The sequence below is a fragment of the Natator depressus genome, chromosome 3 (assembly GCF_965152275.1).
Source record: "Natator depressus isolate rNatDep1 chromosome 3, rNatDep2.hap1, whole genome shotgun sequence".
NCBI lineage: Eukaryota > Metazoa > Chordata > Testudines > Cheloniidae > Natator > Natator depressus.
Genome location: NC_134236.1, coordinates 200,012,496 through 200,032,463, shown reverse-complemented (window position 1 = coordinate 200,032,463; position 19,968 = coordinate 200,012,496). Strand labels below are relative to the sequence as shown.

Here is a 19,968-nt window from a genome sequence, read left to right as displayed (position 1 = left end):
ACCCTTAAAATGGTAATTCTACTCAAAGGAATGTCCTTAGGGACTCTTTTCACTTTCAGCTGATATGCTTTTTCACTGTCCAGGTCATCTTGAGAATTAGTGAAGTTTAAAGTTACATAGGGATCACCCGGTCATGGCTACTTTCTGTGGATGCTTTACTACTGTAGATACTAAAATCAATTTCATTTGTCACGCAGCATTTCTCATTATGGCTGACCTGCCTTTGCCACTTGTGAGTTACTTGATTATCTGTAAATCAAGGCCTGAAGAGAGATATTTTCTGCAGAAGGAAGGACTGATGTGTCACTGCATAGCTGTCTGTATACAGTTGCACATTCATAGCTACGTACACAAAACACATGGCACATAATCCATAAAATAATATTTCTTATGGGTGCAAATGTTAATTTAATTTCAGTTTTATTGATTTTTACACACTGCCATATAGCAAAGAGACAAGTACATGAAACGAGCAGTACTCTCTTTGGGCCTGATTCCGATATCACACCTGGTTTGCCCCTAGAATAACAAAGATCACAACTGGGGCCATCTGTGTATTAAGGACTTAAATTGTCGAAAAGGTGTTTCCTGATTCAACTAACCAGTATAAACCATTGTATATGGTAAACGTGAATGTTTATCATGACGGTCCAGGGAGTCAGGGATACTGTTGTTCATATCGTGCGGTAAATGTGCGTGGCACTGTGCAGTGGTTAAATTATACCTGCTCCAAAGAGCTTGCCATGTCGAGCCCTCAACAGTTTAATCCCATGCCTGTTGATGCAAATAGCAAAACTCTTCTTTTCTTCAGCGGCCCATGATCAGGCCTCAGTTCAGCAAAGAACTCGAGCCTGTGCCTGATTTGAAAGGCATGAGTAGTTTTACTGAAGTCAGTCGGACTGCCCTCGTGTTTCAAGGTGGCGTGGCACCTCATTAAATCAAGATCTAAATACACAAGTTGATGCAGTATGTGCAGTGTGAATGAAAATCAGTGAAGAATTCTGCTTGTAGCTGGGATGCTTCTAGGAAAAGGAAGGGGGCTTATTACATTCTTTTGGCAGAGTTAAGGGAAGGCAGTTGCAGAATGTCAATGTGTGAAGTTATACCAGGTATAAAGCCTGCACTAGGGGAGAAATGATGGCTCATAGTTACACCGGGGTGAGACTCACAAGCAGATAAGACTGTAAAGTGATTTCACAGCCGCTCTCTAATAGCAGGCAGCAGAACCATTCAGGGGTGAGGGGTAGAAGAGGGAACAACTAAATGAGCTTCTCCTGCCCCCAGCAGCATTCGGGGCATTCTGTCCCCTAGAAGACGGGTGGAAGAGGCAGCAGAAGGTGATGTCACAATATAACCCTCACTTATTCATTCGTTTATGTCCCTCGTGTTGCATCCCACATCTGGGCCTTGGCAGGGTGAGTGGTATGAGTAGTCATGAGTCATGCAGGGGGAATTCTGTAAATAAATTATGTCAGTTATACTATTGTTTAGGCCACCCGTGTAAAACAATTAGTTCCCTTCCCCTGTGAGCCATGGCAAATATCAGAACGGTTTGTGTGAAGGCATCTTTACTTCCAGATTGATAAGCCTGCTCTTTGGCAACCAAGAGAAAAAAATACAACCTATGTCTGAAGGGAGGCAGTGTGGCCTAGTGGATAGATCACTGGCCTGGGATTCTGAAAACCTGGGTTTTATTCCTGGCTCAGCCACTGGCGGCTGGATGACCTTGAGCAAGTCACATCTCTCTGTGCCTCAGTTTCCCCTCCATTTGTAAAATAAGAACAATGCTACTGATCACCTTTGTAAAGTGCTTTGAGCTCTACTAATGAAAAGTGCTATATTATTATTATGGCCTGGTCAAAAGCCCTTTGAAGTGGGAGTCTTTTCATAGACTTCACTGGGCTTTGGATTAGGCCTTTACTCAATCAGTGCCTAAATTATCCACCTTAAAATGGGAGTAATAATACTCCCGTGCCTACTAAATTTATCATCACAGGACTCCCATTAATGTTCCTAATGCTCACAGAGACTGTAGTGATGGGGACCGTATAAGTGCTTGAAAAAGAGTAGGATTCTTAAAGAGGAAAATTCACGTGATGGTTAATATGCCATGGTTGATCCAAGATAGAACTAGAGTAACCTTGAAATATACATTTCACTTTTTTGAATCGGGGAGGATGCTGAGCAGATGTGTATAATCATGAAATTTTAATCTCCTTTTCTCTCTCTTTCTCTCTTGTCATGAGGGAAGGGAGAGAGACTACGTTAAAAAAGCTTACCCACTCCTACCAAGTTTACTGTGAAACGTTGGCCCAGTGTTGAGGACTGTGGAACATGTGGCAACACTAGAATAAAGCCTTTGTGAAAGCTAAATTACATTTTTCAGAGTAGCAGCCGAGTTAGTATGGATGGATGTGTCATTACACAAAGTAAAGCTATTTCCCCATGTTTATTCCCCTCCCCCCCCCCACTGTTCCTCACACGTTCTTGTCAACTGCTGGAAATGGCCCACCTTGATTATCACTGCAAAAGGTTTTCTTTCTCTCCTGCTGGTAATAGCTCACCTTACCTGATCACTCTCGTTACAGTGTGTATGGTAACACCCATTGTTTCATGTTCTCTGTGTATATAAATCTCCCTGTATTTTCCACTGCATGCATCCGATGAAGTGAGCTGTAGCTCACGAAAGCTTATGCTCAGATAAATTTGTTAGTCTCTAAGGTGTCACAAGTCCTCCTTTTCTTTTTGCTAAATTACATTGTGCTTTGGGCTTTTTGAATGACTCTTAAAATGTTGAAAACCTGATAAATATTCAATTTCTTTCAGATATTGTGGATGCTTTGTCGGACCCAAAGAAATTTTTATCTGTCATGGAAAAAAGAGCAGACCAGATGAGAGCTATGGGTATTGAAACTGTAAGTAGAAAGTAATTATGAACATAGTCAAAATAATTCCATATAGTGGGTAGTGCAAAATACAGGCTTCACTGTATGAACAATGCAAAATACAGGCTTCACTTTACAAGAAGTAAAACCTCTGCAATGAGATTTGGGCCACAATGTTTGGTCAGTTCTCCTGTTGATAAATTGGTCATTAATGCAAGTTATTCTCTTAGTCTCTGTTTTCAAATATAGAGCTGTTCTACTCTTAAATACATGAACATGTGTTGTCAGATTTATTAAAATACCCTTCACTGCATTTCCAAATATAGTCACCGTCATGAGGGATTTTTTTATCAGGCACGGCAGCACATCCATGTGTCTAAAATTAGAAAGGAGCCATCCTTATTAATTTTCAGTAAAAATAGATTATAAATTCTTCATCTGAAAATATTTTTTGTCGAGAAGTATTAGCAAATATAAGGGGAATTTTCTTTAAAAGTAAATGACTTCATTTCTTTCCCCCCGCAAATGATATTTTGTAATAATGCTTTTTCCAGAGTGATATAGCTGATGTACCAAATGACACTTCAAAGAATGATAAGAAAGGAAAAGCTAATAATGCCAAAGCAAGTGTGACTCCTCAGAGTAGCTCTGAACTTAGACCAAGTACCACTTCCGGCCTTGGACCTGGGATGGAAACTAAGAAAGGTAAAGAAAAATGAGCTTTCTCTCCTTTAAATGGTTTAGAAGGGCACTAAGAAGTACTACCTCGTTTTTAGTTTTGTACTTTCTGTAGTTTCGAATCCCTCTGAAAAGCTCAAAAAGTAACATCTTTCTCTACTAGTGGTGTCTCTGTCCACTTGGCAAATACTGTTTTAACCATATTTCTCTTGGTGCAGAAGCCAACATGGTTGGATTTTAATAAATGTCATGTTTGTGCACCAGTGTAGTCAATGCTCTCAGCGGGAATATGCATGACACTGGGAACAATATTTATTAATGATCTACCAGAGTTGGCCTAATGGGGAAGGCTGTTTTCTTGTATATTTCACAAAAATTCTTTTGTTTTAAAAATTCCTCAGCAGAGTGGTTGATTTAAATAAAAACCAGGTATTTAGGATTCTGCAGAGATCCCCCATTAAATTAGAAATGTTTTAAAGTGTGGCCGTATTCTGAAAAGTGTCTATGAAACTGGCATTGTGGGCACCCATGTTTATTATCAAATATTTCCATATCAAATGTGCTCAGTTTATAAGCAGATAGGTGTTTTTTTCCTAACTGCTTGTCCTGCAAAGTCGTCTTTGAGAACCAAGTGGGTTCTTTCTCTCTCATACGTCGTCACAGACAATAAAGGGTCTGTGGGGCCAAATGGGTCTGCACAAGTATTACTGAGTGAAACTTGGTAAACATTTCTGTTAATGTGCCAGGAGGAATGGAATCCAGCTCATTCTCTGGTGGCTGCCTTGCTTTTGCAGGGATAACACGAGTAAAAAGCAGCATAAACTTCTTTCTGGCGTGAAAGTTAGCAGGTAGGGCTGAATACACAGATAAGCAGAGCTGTTGGGAAAGAAGATGACATTTCTATAGTCACTTTTCAGAGTAAAGCAGGTCATGTTTGGAATCTAAAGTACTTCATTCGCCCTTTACTAGTAAAACAATCTTTTTGTGAATTGAGATACTATGATATAAATGTAAAAAGAGTGACCTATTGAATTGTAGACATTCATATTTCATCACAAAAGTGTGGTAGTAACCTTATTGGATATTAATTAGGAGCCTGTGTGAATTCACAGTTACTAGGCTGAGGACATATATTTTCAGGCTGATTACTGAAACATCATTATTCTTGGCTGGAACTGTAGTTCCACACATATAATAACAAAGCAGTAAGTATGAATAGGGAGTCTGCGTTTTCAAAAGAAAATCCGAAACTCTCTTTTTAGATCACAACAAACATTGGTCAGCACAATTTCTTAAGCCTTGATTTCAGTGCTTGTACATTTGCCATTTCCTCTGAGTCCCCCTTTTTCTCTCCTGTCCACTTGTGGAATAATAGAGCAAGTCCTTTGTGACTATCCTTATTATCCTATTATAAATTTTTATTATTTGTTAATACCTGCATCATTCTGCACACACTAAAATGCACAGTTCACACTGAGGTCCATGGGAGTAACATATCCAGCAAAGTACGGGAGCCTGAGGGAGCCTTTCAAAGGCACAAATGAGAGTTAGGCACCCGGCTCCCATTGACTTGCAATAGTAGGCAAGCGCCTAACCTCCTATTTATATCTTTGAAAACTTCCCCCTCTGTCTTTGTGTCTTATAAAGCACCTGCATGGTGCTAACTGAGAAATAATATATCATTGGGGCTGAATGTTAAGGTCCTTAGATTAAAATTTCACCTGTTCTGCAGAAATTGTCTTTATTTTGCAAGATCTGAATGTTGTTCAGTGGAATTCACCTTACAAGGCAGATAATCCTTTGTCGGACAGATGGCATTTTACAGTTAAGGACACTAAGGCCAGGTCTACGTTATCAACTTATATATGTATAACTATGTCGCAGAGAGATGTGAAAAATCCACACCCCTGAGCAATGCGCATATATCAACCTAACCCCCAGTGTAGACAGTGCAAAGTGGGGTCTGCAGGGATCAGTTCTCAGTCCAGTTCTGTTCAGTATCTTCATCAATACTTTTGATAATGGCATAGAGAGTACTCTTATAAAGTTTGCGGTCTATACCAAGCTGGGAGGCATTACAAGTGCTTTGGAGGATAGGATTAAAATTCAAAATGATCTGGACAAACTGGAGAAATGGTCTGAAGTAAATAGGATGAAATTCAGTTAGGACAAATGCAGAGTATTCTGCTTAGGAAGGAACAATCAGTTGCACACATACAAAATGGGAAATGACTGCCTAGGAAGCAGTACTGCAGAAAAGGGATCGCTGGGGTCATAGTGGATCACAAGCTAAGTATGAGTCAATAGTGTAACATTATTACAAAAAAAGCCCTCAACTGGAGCATTGTGTTGAGTTCTGGGCATTTCAGGAAAGAGATGGACAAAGTGGAGAAAGTCCAGAGAAGAGCAACAAAAATGATGAAAGGTCTAAAAAACATGACCTGTTGGGGAAGATTGAAAATATTGGGTTTGTTGAGTCTGGAGAAGAGAAGGCTGAGAAGGGACATGAAAACAGTTTTCAAGTACATAAAAGGTTGTTACAAGGAGGAGGGAGGTAAATTGTTCTCATTAACCTCTGAAGATAGGACAAGAAGCAATGGGCTTAAATTGCAGCAAGGGAGGTTCAGGTTGGATATTAGGAAAAACTTCCTAACTGTCAGGGTGGTTAGGCACTGGGATAAGTTGCCCAGGGAGGTTGTGGAATCTCCATCGTTGGGGATTTTTAAGAGCAGGTTAGACAAACACCTGTCAGGGATGGTCTAGATCAGTGTTTCCCAAACTTGGAACACCGCTTGTTCAGGGAAAGCCCCTGGTGGGCTGGGCCGGTTTGTTTACCTGCCGCATCCACAGGTTCGGCCGATCGCTGCTCCCACTGGCCGCTGTTTGCTGTGCCCGGCCAATGGGGGCTGCGGGAAGTGGTGCAGGCCGAGGGACGTACTGGCCGCCGCTTCCAGCATCCCCCATCGGCCGGGCACAGCGAACCGGGGCCAGTGGGAGCTGCAATCGGCCGAGCCTGTGGACACGGCAGGTAAACAAACCGGCCCAGCCTGCCAGGGGCTTTCCCTGAACAAGCAGCGTCCCAAGTTTGGGAAACACTGGTCTAGATAATACTTAGTCCTACCTTGAGTTCGGGGGACTGGACTAAACGCCCTCTTGAGGTCCCTTCCAGTCCTATGTTTTTATGTCGACGGGAGGGCTTCTCCCGTGGACGTAGCTGTTGCTTCTCACAGAGGTGGATTAACTGTGCCAACTGGAGAAACTCTCCTGTCGGTGTAGTAGCGTCTTCACTGAAGCTCTACAGCGGCGGAGCTGCGCCACTGCAGTGTTTTAAGTCTAGACCTGCCCTAAGGTAGTTAGTTAAATAAGCAAGATATAATATAGTGATTGACCCAACATTTCATGTAAGAATTGAGGGTCTTGCCTGTTAGATTTCTCATGGAATCATATTGACTTTGTTTTTTCAATATTAACATTTAAAATACTACTTTGTAACTGAAAGACTGTTAAGATATGCCAGTGAAAACAGCATTTGCCAGAACCTAATGAGAGGTCAATTGTGTAATTAACACGTGATCTGCTCTATTTCTGAGCAAGTGATTTTTACAAACTCTTTGTCTTGTCCTTGTTTGACACTCAAGTTGGGAATGAAAAGAGACTGGAATGCAGCTATTGCTATATTTTCTCCTTACACCAGTAAGATGATGGATGGTGCAGTACTGAATTAAACATACCTTTCCCATGTCTCAACAATTACATTATTTTTAAATGGAACTCAATTGCTTGTCTACATTATACATTTTAATGTGACACACATTAATTACTGTCTAACAGAAATAGAAGTTGTGGTGAAGTTAAATACAAAAACTGTGATATGTACTAATGTGTTTGAAGTTCCAGATAAAATGTATTAATACCTTCTAGGTATAGAACTTATTCCTCAAGTGAAGATAGAAGATTTAAAGCAAATGAAGGTAAGTTTGGGCATAAACTTTGCAGGACAATATATATATTTGCAAACAGTGAGATTTTATCTGGTGTCACTCATTATGACTACAGGAAAATTGATCCAAGTTCCTTTTTTGTAGGCTTACATAAAGTATTTAAAGAAACAACAGAAAGAGCTGAATGCTTTAAAGAAGAAGCATGCCAAGGTATGATCATTAGAGCTCTAAGAGTTTGGGGAAACAAACTTAGCCAGCAAATTCACTCACTTTAAAAAAGTCACAAAGTTTGTAAGCATGGACAAATTTTAATGATACTCAATGGAAAAACTAGCGATAAGTAAATTAGATTAGCAAGAAATACACGTTTATTTTAGCCTACACTAAGGAAACCCTCCAATAGGCAGTTTTTCCCTTGAGCACTTTTAAATATTCCCTCAGCTTCCAGTATAATTTTGTTTGAGTTGTATAAAGAGCAAAAGACCATCTTTACTGGGTAATGGTTTCTGCTAGCCTCTTAAATGATTGTTTCTAAGTCTTGTTGAGAATCAGCTAGGTGGAATATGCTGTATCCAAGACAGACAGCATAGGAACTGCAGGGAGAGAAAGTGTAGGTGGGGAGAGTAGTTGAAAAATTAGATCCCTTCTTCGTTCTGTGTATAATAATTACAGCGTGGGTAGTCACCTTTTGCTTGTTATTATTGGCAGTAGTGTCCAAAGTATTGGTCCCCCACCATTATGCTCCACATCATACTTTGGCATACACAACTCCTGGTATCAAAGGAAACATAACAAGTGAAGAAAGTACTGAGGTTCTGAATTTGGTCCCATTCTCTTGGCATATAAAAGCGCTGCTTGGCTTTATAGTCTATCATTTCCTTGTTATTAAGTGTTCTTTGAGATCCTTGGATTCCAATGCAGATGACTCATTTTCATTGCATGCTTGGATTGATGTATGTGGCTGATCGTTTTTCGTGTCAGAAGGTTCATCAGAACCTGCAGCAGCATCTTCTACAAGAAAAGTCACGACCATCGGTGGTGGCTGGGCTGGTAACTTTCAGGGAACTAATAATAATCTTAAGCACTTTTAATACAAGGCTTTTCGTCTTCAAAGCACTGTATTAAAATTAAGTAATTACATCTGAAGGCCCCCACCCCTCCAGGAAAGAGGAAAATAAATATTATCCTTTTACAGAAACTGAAGTTGTGACTATCCAAAATCACAAGAGAGTCAGTTTTAAGAGCTAAAATTAGTACTTATGTACTATGGTGATGGGCACCCTTGAAGTACCTGAAACATCTAGAGTAGATCACGTGTTCCTAAACTCTTTGGTAGTGAGGACCTCACCTTAGCAGAGTGAGTGCCTCTTGGACCCCTCCAGTCCCTTTGCAATCCATTGTGCTATCTCCTCCCCCATTTGGGATTACACATTGTGTCATCCCTGTGACAATTGCAGTTATTGTTTGCACAGAAAAATAATATTAGGAAATCATTTGATGTGTATTAGCTGTCTTATAACACATTGTTGCAGCTGGAAGGAAGGAAGAGAGCCATGCAATCAGCCAGCCATGAGCAGCTTGAGAAACTCTGCACTGTTAGTCCCCACTGAATCCAAGAATTACTGCCAGATCCTTGGATGCCTGTCTCCATGGGCCCCCCTAAATTTGGAGGAATAAGTAACAGAAAGGAGATTCATATCTTTTGTTTTACAAAAGGTTTTCTATCCCTTTTCCTTACAAAGATGGCCTTGCAAACATAAATTGATATAAACTAATTGTTGACTTTGCAAGAATAAGCAGTGAGGCTCCACTTTGGCATTAGAAGGCTTACTACCTAACCATCCCCCCACTCCTCTGCATGCCGCTTTCCATGTAAAATTAGTTCTTGAAGTTTCTGGATGGTACCACAAGGAATTGTTTAGCTAACCATCCCCCAACTCCTTAGGCTGATATGATGATGTGATAGTGGCACAGGTTATGTTGAAAACATGGAGCTAGGGGAAAAAACTCTTTTTTGCAGGCCTGACCAAAAGTTCTAAAGCCAACCGTGTTCCTGATTCTCAGTTCTGTACTCGGACTGCTATTCCCCTTCTTTTTCTAATGCCTGGTCGGCACCAGGGAAAAATCTGAAAGATTTCCCATCATCCTAACATCAATTCAGCTGATAAAACACGGGGATGCATTGGGAACACCCTAAGTTAGTCACACCACTGGCCACTGACATTGTTTTCAGCCCCGTGTCATCTATCCCTACACAGTGTCAGCCATCATCACGCTGGCTACCCTAGGATTCCCAATGTTGGCAACAGTGGCTCACCTGAACTATGGAGAAATTATTAGTGTCACTTCTGGGCTGGTGATCAGCCATGGTGAGGTATAGTGAGAGAGAGCCATTGGATGCTGAGGCAAGGATTGGGCACACGGGGATGTTAGTCTTTCTACTCTCTTCATTTAGCTGCATTTTGGAAAACTAGAAAATTTAAAAACCAAAAGAAGCCTCGATGGTAAAACTTTCAAAAGTGCCTCAGTGATCTGTGGGCCCATTGATTTTCAATGAGTCTCTTCTCCTAAGTGCATAAATCCCGTTTGGAAAGGGGGCTTAGTTATCCAGGTTACGTAAGCACTTCTGAAAATGTCCCCCTGAGTCCCTGTGTGCCATTTCCATTCGGAGGAATTCCATTGAAACTTTGACTTCGCATCATGGGAGAGTACCAGCAAAGCGGATTGATTCAGCTTCAGGGGACCTGACAGGGAGAAGATTGAGCAGTCTACCTTTAACAGGTATTCAACAGGTGTGTCTCTCACACAGCATTCCTGTCTCTTTTACACAAACAGTGATGTGCCCTGCTTTTATTTTCTTTTAATTGTAAATGCTGATCAGCCAAAGTATTTCTGAAGACAATGTTAAAAATACTTCAGCAAATAACAGATGCAGAAGTACTTCCTGAAGTGAAGACGCTGTTGGTGTGCACGGGATAATAAATGGCTGAATGAAGCCATGCTGTGTGTAAGTGGGAGTATGCTAGCGAAAATGTGTTAGTGGGAGTATGTAGGAGTCACACACGATCAGAAAGATGTCAGGGGTGGAAATCTTTCACATGTTCCTGTTAACAAGAGGCTGAAACACCAGATGGGAGAGAAGAAAAAAGCATGATAACCTTAGAAGGGGCTATAAAAATATCTGTAAAATGTTTTTCTTTAAAAAGAACAGACCCATTTATTTTTCATATAAAATGTGTGGACAGTTGAAAATAGTCAAATATGTATTTGATATATAAAATGAGAGTTGTATACTAAGTAGGATAGGTGGATAGATCATTTTAATGGAAGAAGCATATCTGATAAGTAGCCTCAGAATTAGTAAGCAGTCATTTTATACCCCTTGATAAAATTAGAATTTCCCATGTTCCCTTAATGTCAGATTAGCAGCTTTGCCGATAAACATGGAATTTTGGATTTTGTGAAGTCTGGGAGTCGGGGAAAGGAGAGATTTTATTCAGAGGATTATAAGCAATACAAATGGGAAGTTGTATATGCAAAGCTCTGCAAAGACAGGATATTGCTTTTAAATACCTCTTCATGATAAAGTGGAAGAGGCTACAGGGCAGTAAAGGAGCAACTAGAAATTAAAGCAGGAAAACATACAGTGAATAAATATTGGAGGGAAGACAACTTCAGTACTTCACACTGGTTGGGATGGCAGGCCATACTTTTTTGGTTTCCGAGTCAGTCTGCAAAGGGACCTTCCAGTACAGCTAGCATTTTTATTTAAGTAGGGTTCTTTGAGTGATGGTCCCTATGTGTATTCTACTTGAGGTGCGCATGCACTCCATGGGCCTGAGACCAGAACATTATTGCTAGAAGTGTCCATTAGTTTGTGCCTGCACCATTATTCCCCTCGTACTCCAAACCAAGGGCTTAAGGGGTGTTCTGGACCAACCACCTCTCCAGTTTCTTGCTACCTCCTGGGGTCTGAGACAGAAGCTGTTCGAGTTAGACTGACTGGTCTATAATTTCCATGGTCCTCTTTGTTCCCCTTTTTAAAGATAGGTACTGTGTTTGACCTTTACCAGTGCTCAGGGACTTCACCCATCCCCCAGAATTTCTCAGAGACTATTTCTGTCTTCCACTACCTCTATTCCACTACCCTCCCTCCTTCCCCTTAGCTGTAGAGCCTTAGCCTAGGGCTTTCTACAGTAGAAGGGTAACTGGAGACGCAGTTGGTCTATACCTCCCTTTATGCCCTCTGTTCAGAGCATGAGGAGAAGAATGGCGCAGGCACAGACCAGCGGACAGTGCTAGCAAAAATCTTCCTGTCTCAGGTGCGCGCTGCACACCTCAAGCAGAGTACAGGTAAGGACCACACATCTCAGAGAACTCCAGTTACTGGACAGGTAAGCACACGTCAGAGTCAGTACACCTTTCCTTTCTACCTCAGAAAAAGCTGTGCCAATGGAATTCCCTTGGGTAGTTCTTAGCTTTGACTCTCAGGTGTTGAACCAAATCCTTTACCTAGCACACAGCCTCACTGAACAGACTGGACGTTGGGTGTTGAGTTGGGGGATTCTCCAGACTTTGGGGTTCTGCAGAGCTTGGGCAGGAGACAAGAAAGCTTATCCTCTGCAGGGCACTACTGCAGCCCCCACAGAGGGCTGGCTGGTAAATCTGCATAATTGCGGCTGCACACCGAGCTTCTCTCCTAAAAGATCCTTGTGCTAAGGGGTAAAGAGCCACTGTGCTGTGCTTTGCGATGTGCATGGGCTATGAAATCCCTGCCTGGGCTCGGTGCGTCCTGCTCAGATGGACTGCCTAGGTTCAGCAATGTTCTGTTCCTCTCAAGCCCTTATATAATAACAAGATTAGGTACTAAGGAAGGAGTATTAAAAAGAAAGAGAGGAAAATATTGAAATTTGCTGGGAGAGCAATCAGCTTTTTTTTAGGGGTTGATTGATTCTTTTTTATTTTAAACCACCGTATTTTGGTGGCAGAGGCATAAATACTATTCTTAAAAACTTTATCTCAGGTAAGATCACTAATTTGAAAATCTAAGCAGGGGCTTCATCTCTTGTCGTCGCATTTGCAAGGCACATTAAAATCGTCTTCCGTTTTACAGCAGAATTCATTCTCGAGGTTTGCACTGTTACTCAGAAGACAGATGAGGCAGTGACTTGAGCTCATAACAGCTTGTTTTTCCCATATGGCCTTTTTCGAAGGTTGCCGCATCTAACCCTTTTTTTCCCCATCATATATCCTTCTGTGTGACTCTCCACCAACTCTTCCATATTCCCCCTGCCTTTCCGTTATGGAAGAGAGGGAGTTCCCTTGCACTGGCAACAATCGTTTCAGTGTGTGCATGCCTTTCCTCAAAGTCTCGAAGGGGCATGTGCTTCTCTGGGAAGGTTGGGCTTATCGTAGAAAGGTGTGATCAAAATGGCAGTCCATTTGCTTACATTGAGAACTAGCCCTACACGGCACGGTGCAATACAGGGGTGAGGATCAGACATGTCAGTGTAGCCATGTAGCTCGGCCTTTTTGCTCCGTTATAAACATGTGGCTCCTGATTTTTCCAGAAAGGCAAAGAAACTGAAAGTGAAGCCACTCGTGCAGCATAGAATCACAGTCCTGGAAGGGACCTCGAGAGGTCATCCAGTTCAGTCTCCAGTCCCCACCCTCCTGACGGCATGAGAAATAAACATCATTTTCTAGGAAAAAAGAATCACAAGTTACATTTACCCTTAGCAGTAGCAGCAACATACCATCATCTGGCGGCACACGTTGTTGGTCCCATGCTGGACCAATACCAAAACTGGTCCTTGAGGAGGTGGAGGGGGGAGTGATCAAACTGACCGGGTCACAGGAACTGTGACGAGAAGGTGGAGCCTCCCCACAACTACTTAGCTTCAAAAAGATGATTGGAAAAAATGTATTCTTTTAAAAGTCCACACTGAGGGGCTTGATAATCCCATTAGTTGAACACAGTCATTGGGATCTGCATGCATGTGCAAATGGCAGCATGATTTTGTCTGGACTGCAGTTGAATGCCAAGCGGAAGCCAAATTTCATCACTGCCCTCTTGTGCTGTAATTCTGCCATTCTTAAAATAATTTACCAACTGGTTGCAAGACTGTGCCAATCATGGCACATGTGTGGATTTGCTGCTACTTACACTTTCTGTAACTATGGACTTTATTTCAGTTATAGCCCGTCTATAAAGTGCTCACCACAACCCAATGCAGTGAGTCTTTGTCTGGCAGGCGGGAAGGAAGGGAGATGAGGCTCCTTTAAGGATCCCTCCTGTGTTTGGCTTACACGGATAGGGAAAGGAGAACTTACCTCACTGGTTGGGGACAGGAAGTGGCTCGCGCTCTTTCAGGAGTCACCAGTCACCCATGAGATCAGAGCAGGATCAGGTTTTTAATGATCTGCTGTGAGCAGCGTGCTTGCTGCCTTTTTTTTTTTCTCTCTCTCTCTTTTGAGTCTGGGAAGGAATTTTCCCCTCACTGACAGATTGGCCAAGGCAGGGTGGGTTTTGTCATCTTCCTCACAGCAAATCAGGGATCCAGTGAGGTAGATAAGCAGGATAGATGAAGATGTTGCAAATTGGTAGATAGCAGGTGTCCTGTGCACTCAGTCCATAGGGGGTCCGATTCCCTGATAAGCAGTTGTTGGAAGTGGATTTAGGGGAAGGCATCCCCCAAGGCAACCAGGAAAGGGGGCTTGGGCTCCTACATCTGGTACAGCAAGGAGACACCCCCTCACACACATCTTTTCCAGACCCTCTTAACCTTCACACAAGGAGAGGGTGGTGGGGTCCCTGTGCCGAGCTATAACCAGGTTGAGAATGGGAGCTGCTGAAGGCAGGACCTCCCAAGTAGGTGGAAACCATTAAGAAAAACACAGTGACTTAAGCCTTATTTGCTAGGTATTCACAGATACATTAGGTGAATAAAGGTGCAGCCTCCCATCCACAGCATCTTGTTCTTTATCCTGTGTGGCTGGGACAGTGGAAAGATCTTCAGAAGTTCAGCAAGCCACAAAGATATTTTGGTTCTAAGGGTTTTATATTATTTTTTCTCTAACGTGGGTGTACTATAAACCCAGAGATGCAACATGCAGGGGGTTTTATAAAGCTGCTGCCAGTAGATAAGACTGAATATTTTTGTAATGACACCCACCTAGTGAGCTGTCACCTTCCTATACTGTAATGTTCATATTTATTTGGCATTTCACTGAATCTGAAAAACACCAGTAACTCTTTGTAATGATCAGCCTTTCAAAAAGGACTTTCATACTACGAACAACTTGCTCCTGAGTTTTAGCTGTGTACCATTAGTGAGTTTTAAATAAATTAGCTTATGACTTTTGCAGATTGCAGTAATGATTTGATCTTTAAAACAGACTAAAACGTTTACACTGAGCAATATCAGGAACCCAACATTCACTGCCTGAGGCAAATGCAGGAAGCATAGTCTCTTGGAAGGGGAGACACCATGGCACTGCACAGTGGTGGATGTGGAGCTTTTAATAGAGATCTTTGTTTTGTACCTTGTCATTAATACACAGGCTAAATTCTGGTCCCTGAGCAAATGAGCTGTGCTCATGGAAATTTCACAGGGGATGTGTTCAAGGTAGCCTGAAGGCAGGGTGTGGGGCACGCACACAGCTCCTATACAAGGGATTAGCCAGTAGAGTCACCTAATAGCAACACCCCATGCAGCTAGATAAATAAAAAACGCAAACTAAGCTTAATGTACTAAATAGATTGGATAAGAATTAGCAGATTCTCACCCTAAGAGATGATGCAAGCAGGCTGCAGATTCTTAAAGGGCAAGCTGCACTTGCTTTACAGCTTGGAATCCCCAAGTTTTTCATTCACAGGCTAGAAATCCCTTTAGCCTGGGTCCAGCACTTCCCCCAGTTAAGTCTTTGTTCCTCAGGTGTTTCCAGGAGTCTTCTTGTGTGGGGAGTGAAGAACACCAAATGATGTCACTCCCTGCCTTATATAGCTTTAGCATATGGTGGAACCCTTTGTTTCAATGCTTAGTTCCCAGACCAGTCTGTGGAAAAATACTGACATCCCAAGATGGAGTCCAGCATTGTGTGGTCTGATCACATGTCCATGTAGAGTCATAGCAGCCGTTAATCACAGGCTGTTTGGAGTGTTCTCAGGAACGTTCATCACCAGATGGGAGATAAACTTGTTCTAAGGCTGGTTGTTTTTTCCTAATGGCCCATTGCCCTAAAGAGGCCCTTCCCCACCCACTATCTGGACTGAAAGCATCTTGTCTAGTGAGCATTAACTAGGTGTAACTACATTTGAAATACAGATACATAGTCAATATTCATAACTTCAGATACAAAAATGATACATGCGTACAAATAGGATAATCACATTCAGCAAGTCATAACTTTCCCAATGACACCTCACATGCCTTACTTGCATAAAATACATTATAATTATGCTATAAGCATATCATAATAATATCACTGTGAAGAATATGGGGTACAGAGTCACAAAGTGGTCACATATAAAAAGCTCCTTCTGTGTTAAGAGATATTACCAGTTTTAGCTGTATTCCTTATTTTAAGTATAGGGAATCTCTCTCAAAGCCATTGACTCTGTCAAACAGAAGAAAGGTGTTTTTAAGTGTAACTGTCACACTGTCTGGAGTGGCTCACGACTGTGAGTGCCTACCTCAGGATAGATTGTCAAAAGCATGGCAGGTCCCTTCACCCCCAACCTGGTGGTATGTTGTATCATTAGATTTCACCAACCCAGTACCAAATGTGAACTCCCAAAGTACTTCAGTAGTCTTATAATGGAGTCCCAGACTGTCCCCTTAGACACTCCCGTCTATCTGGCCACCCAGACAAGCTGGACTATGTGATAAATGGTCACTTACACCAAAAATCACAAATATTCCAGGTTACTCCCAGTCCCAAGAGACCAGGTCACTCACCCAGGTCGGGTAGCATGCTAGATCTCACATCAAAGACCAATTCTATAGAAAACTAACTATAGGTTTATTAGCTAAGGCTATGTCTACTGGAGAGCTAACCGCAGCACAGCTGTACCGATGCAGCCACGCTGCTGTAAGATCTCTCGTGTAGCTGCTCTATACTGACAGGAAACCACCTCCAGCGAGCAGCAGTAGCTATGTCGGTGGGAGAAGCTCTCCTGCATTCATAGCGCTGTGCACACTGCCACTTATGCCAGCGAAATTTACGTCACTCGGATGGGGTGGGTTTTTTTTTCACACCCGAGCGACATAAGTTTTGCCAGCATAAGTGGTAGTGTAGACGTGGCCTAAGAAAAAGAAATGAGAGTTATTGAGAGGTTAAAGCAGGTCAAACACATGTACAGGTGAGCCACAGTCTATAATTCCAAATGGTAGTAAAGATGTAGTAATCTGTCAGTCTTCCAAAAGTCTCTCGGTGCTACCCAGAATAACTCTGGGGATCTCCATCTTCTCGTTCAATTCTTCTGCCCTGTTACAATCCAAACAGTCCAGAGATGCAGGATATTTCCCTGAATCCATACGTATAGCTTTTTCTCACAGAAAACACACTGACAGAGTCACCACCCACACAGGCTCTGCCTTTGATTGATGGAGAGATAGAGGAATCCATTTAGATGGGTTTCAATTTCTGATCATCACGCTGGCCTTCAAATGCACAAGAATTTGTTTCCTGCTGAAGTTCTTCATTTGCATTACAGAAGGCGTCTTTCTCGTTGAATGGGTTAGTTATCAGGATATATATACAATGTAAATGTTTGCTATCCCGTTATAACAGGATACGGATATGTGAAAACAATGCATGTAACATCCCATTAGTTTCCATGGAGTTTAAACACCAAATACATTCTTATACATTAAGAATCACTTTGATCTATACTAATAGACAGGTGAATTGGCCTGGGGCTTTGGTGTGAGCTGACACCTGGTCTGCCAGTGTCACAGTACCCACTGAATGTGCCAAGAAATGTTATATACCCGTAATTATGTGTTTTGCCTGCTGTTAGTGGAGTGTATGAGATGATTCTCCCTCAATATCCTGCTTCTCTTTCTGCATAATCCTCAAGGTATGACGTTGTATATTCATGTCACCAGCTCACCTTGGGCCAAATCCTCTGGCTAGAGTACGACCCTAAATGCAGTGAGAAACTAGCATGGATCTGCTGTGTGCAATGGGGCAAGGTGCGGCAGCTCTGTGGTGTCCTCAGATTTTGAATAGTCATGAATCCAAATGCAAATTCCTCAACCCCTTTTCTAGAGCTGCTGTAGAAGCTCCTCCAGAGCAGACTGCTTCCCCCACCTCTCCTCGTGGGGCTACTGATCAGGGTACTCTGACCTGGGTTGAATTTCCCCCTAAATAAACGTATCCAGATTAATTTTCAATAACTTCCTTTTTTTAAAACTTCCTTTGGAAAGACCTTGGGCTAAATGCTCTAGAATATAGAGCACCAGATTTACCCCAGTGTAGGTAGGCACATGTCCATTTGCCTACAATGGAGTTACATGTGCATAATAAGCTAAAGGCTGCACAAAAGTCATACGGTGGAGCAACTGCTCTTGCATATTTGAAATAAAAATACTGATGAGTCTGACTCATGGTAATATTGAAATGCCAAAAGACTGCACTGCTCAGCTGGTTATCTGTAAGGTTCCCTGATGGTTCACAGGAAGGAATTTTGGTGTGGTAATGGTGACATTTTTCATTTGCCACTCCAGTTTCCATGCAGAAATTGGCAGCACACCATATGTATTGCATATAAATGTGTGTGCATGAACCTGTGATTATGCAGTGTAAGGTGTATTTTTTTTAATCATAAAACATGCTAACATGGATCCAAGATCATAAAAAGCCACAAAAATGTGTTAGAATCTTCTTGAAATCTTCATTGCTCAAAATAATGGGGTTTGTGCAGGTTTGTTCCAGACATCGTAATATAGAAACTGGCGTGGCTTAAAGAGAAATACCTTTATTGTTTCATAATGCCGTGTAATCATTTTTTATGTTCTTGATATTAACTTTTACTGAAAAATAATATCAGTGAATTGCAGCTGGGATATAAAAGCAACTGACACTACTATGAAATGAGTAGGAGTATTTGAGCGATTATAAGGCTTTTGATTAAAATTGTATGTAATGTAGAGTGAATTGCTGTGGAATCCCCACTGCGTGACATTCATCAGTGATGAGTTATACATAATAATACACTTCTGCTGGATATTCAAAATAAACGTGGATCAAATTGTTGTTTTCAAATACTGCTTAAAAGTCTAGGGCTGATTTATTTTACAGCCAGAGATGTATAGGAGATGTTTAAAGAGAATCTAAAATATAACAACTCCAAAATATGTATTTCTTATGTAACATGCTGTAGGCGCTTTAAATAGAAACATGAATTATAGTTAATGGAATTTGAGCAAGTGTAAAATCTTGGTTGCAGAATATCAGCAACTGGGGTACTGCCTGTGAATTATTTAAATATAGAATTAGCTATTTTTATTATTTATATTAACATTAGTGCCCCAAATGTGCTAGGCACTGTACTCTACACACACACATAGGAAGATATATGTTCTCTATCCAGAAGAGTTTAGGCCTTGATTCAACAAGGTACCAAAGCACACGACTAATTTAAGCACATGAGTAATCCCACAGGCTTCACGTGCTTTAGTAGCTTGCTGACTGGGCCTTAACCACTACCCACAGGTATATTAATACTAAAAATGAATTAAATTTACCTTAAACATTCAAATAGTTGCAAGTGGTATTTATCATGTGGCTTACGTTGACAGGCAAAGTAGCTGGTAAAATCCTTTGGCCTCAGAAAGCCATATTTTAATTGTATTATTGGCTACAATTTGGAGTTTAATCGGCAATTTGTAATTTTTTAGTATCTTTGTGTCTAAAAGAAACGAGTGAAATTAAAATAACAGAGGATTCAGAAAATCCTGAACCTGAGATTTATGGTATACCTGGTTGGTGCCAAATATACTGTCAACCAGTCTAGAACATATTTCCACTTGAAACTTTGTTTGCCTCCATATACATTACATTCACAAGCAGTGTTTGAAATATGCTGTAGAACTGACTTGGAGTTTTTCTTGGGACCTAGTCTTGACAATAGTTGTGGATGTAACAGTTATCTCTAGTCTACACAGACAGCAAATCAGACGTGTGTCAGCTAAGCCAGTGGTTCTCAAAGCCGATCCGCCGCTTGTTCAGGGAAAGCCCCTGGAGGGCCGGGCCAGTTTGTTTACCTGCCGCATCCGCAGGTTCGGCCGATCGTGGCTCCCAATGGCCGCGGTTCGCCGCTCCAGGCCAATGGGGGCTGCGGGAAGGGCAGACAACACATCCCTCGGCCCGCACTGCTTCCCACCGCCCCCATTGGCCTGGAGCAGCGAACCGCGGCCAGTGGGAGCCACAATCGGCCGAAGCTGCGGATGCGGCAG

General features: G+C 41.9%; 1 protein-coding gene across 12 annotated transcripts in view; it reads left to right on the top strand.

Annotated features, from left to right (window-relative positions):
• PLCB4 (phospholipase C beta 4) overlaps positions 1–19,968 on the top strand; it is a 326,000-nt gene that overhangs the window by 273,518 nt on the left and 32,514 nt on the right. For 11 of the 12 annotated variants that reach the window (XM_074949680.1, XM_074949673.1, XM_074949672.1 and 8 more), the window contains 4 exons: positions 2,827–2,915; positions 3,440–3,590; positions 7,485–7,534; positions 7,649–7,714. In XM_074949680.1, coding sequence (XP_074805781.1) covers positions 2,827–2,915; positions 3,440–3,590; positions 7,485–7,534; positions 7,649–7,714 — 356 coding nt within the window. The remainder of the gene's footprint in view (positions 1–2,826; positions 2,916–3,439; positions 3,591–7,484; positions 7,535–7,648; positions 7,715–19,968) is intronic. The other variant, XM_074949677.1, reaches the window with a different exon arrangement.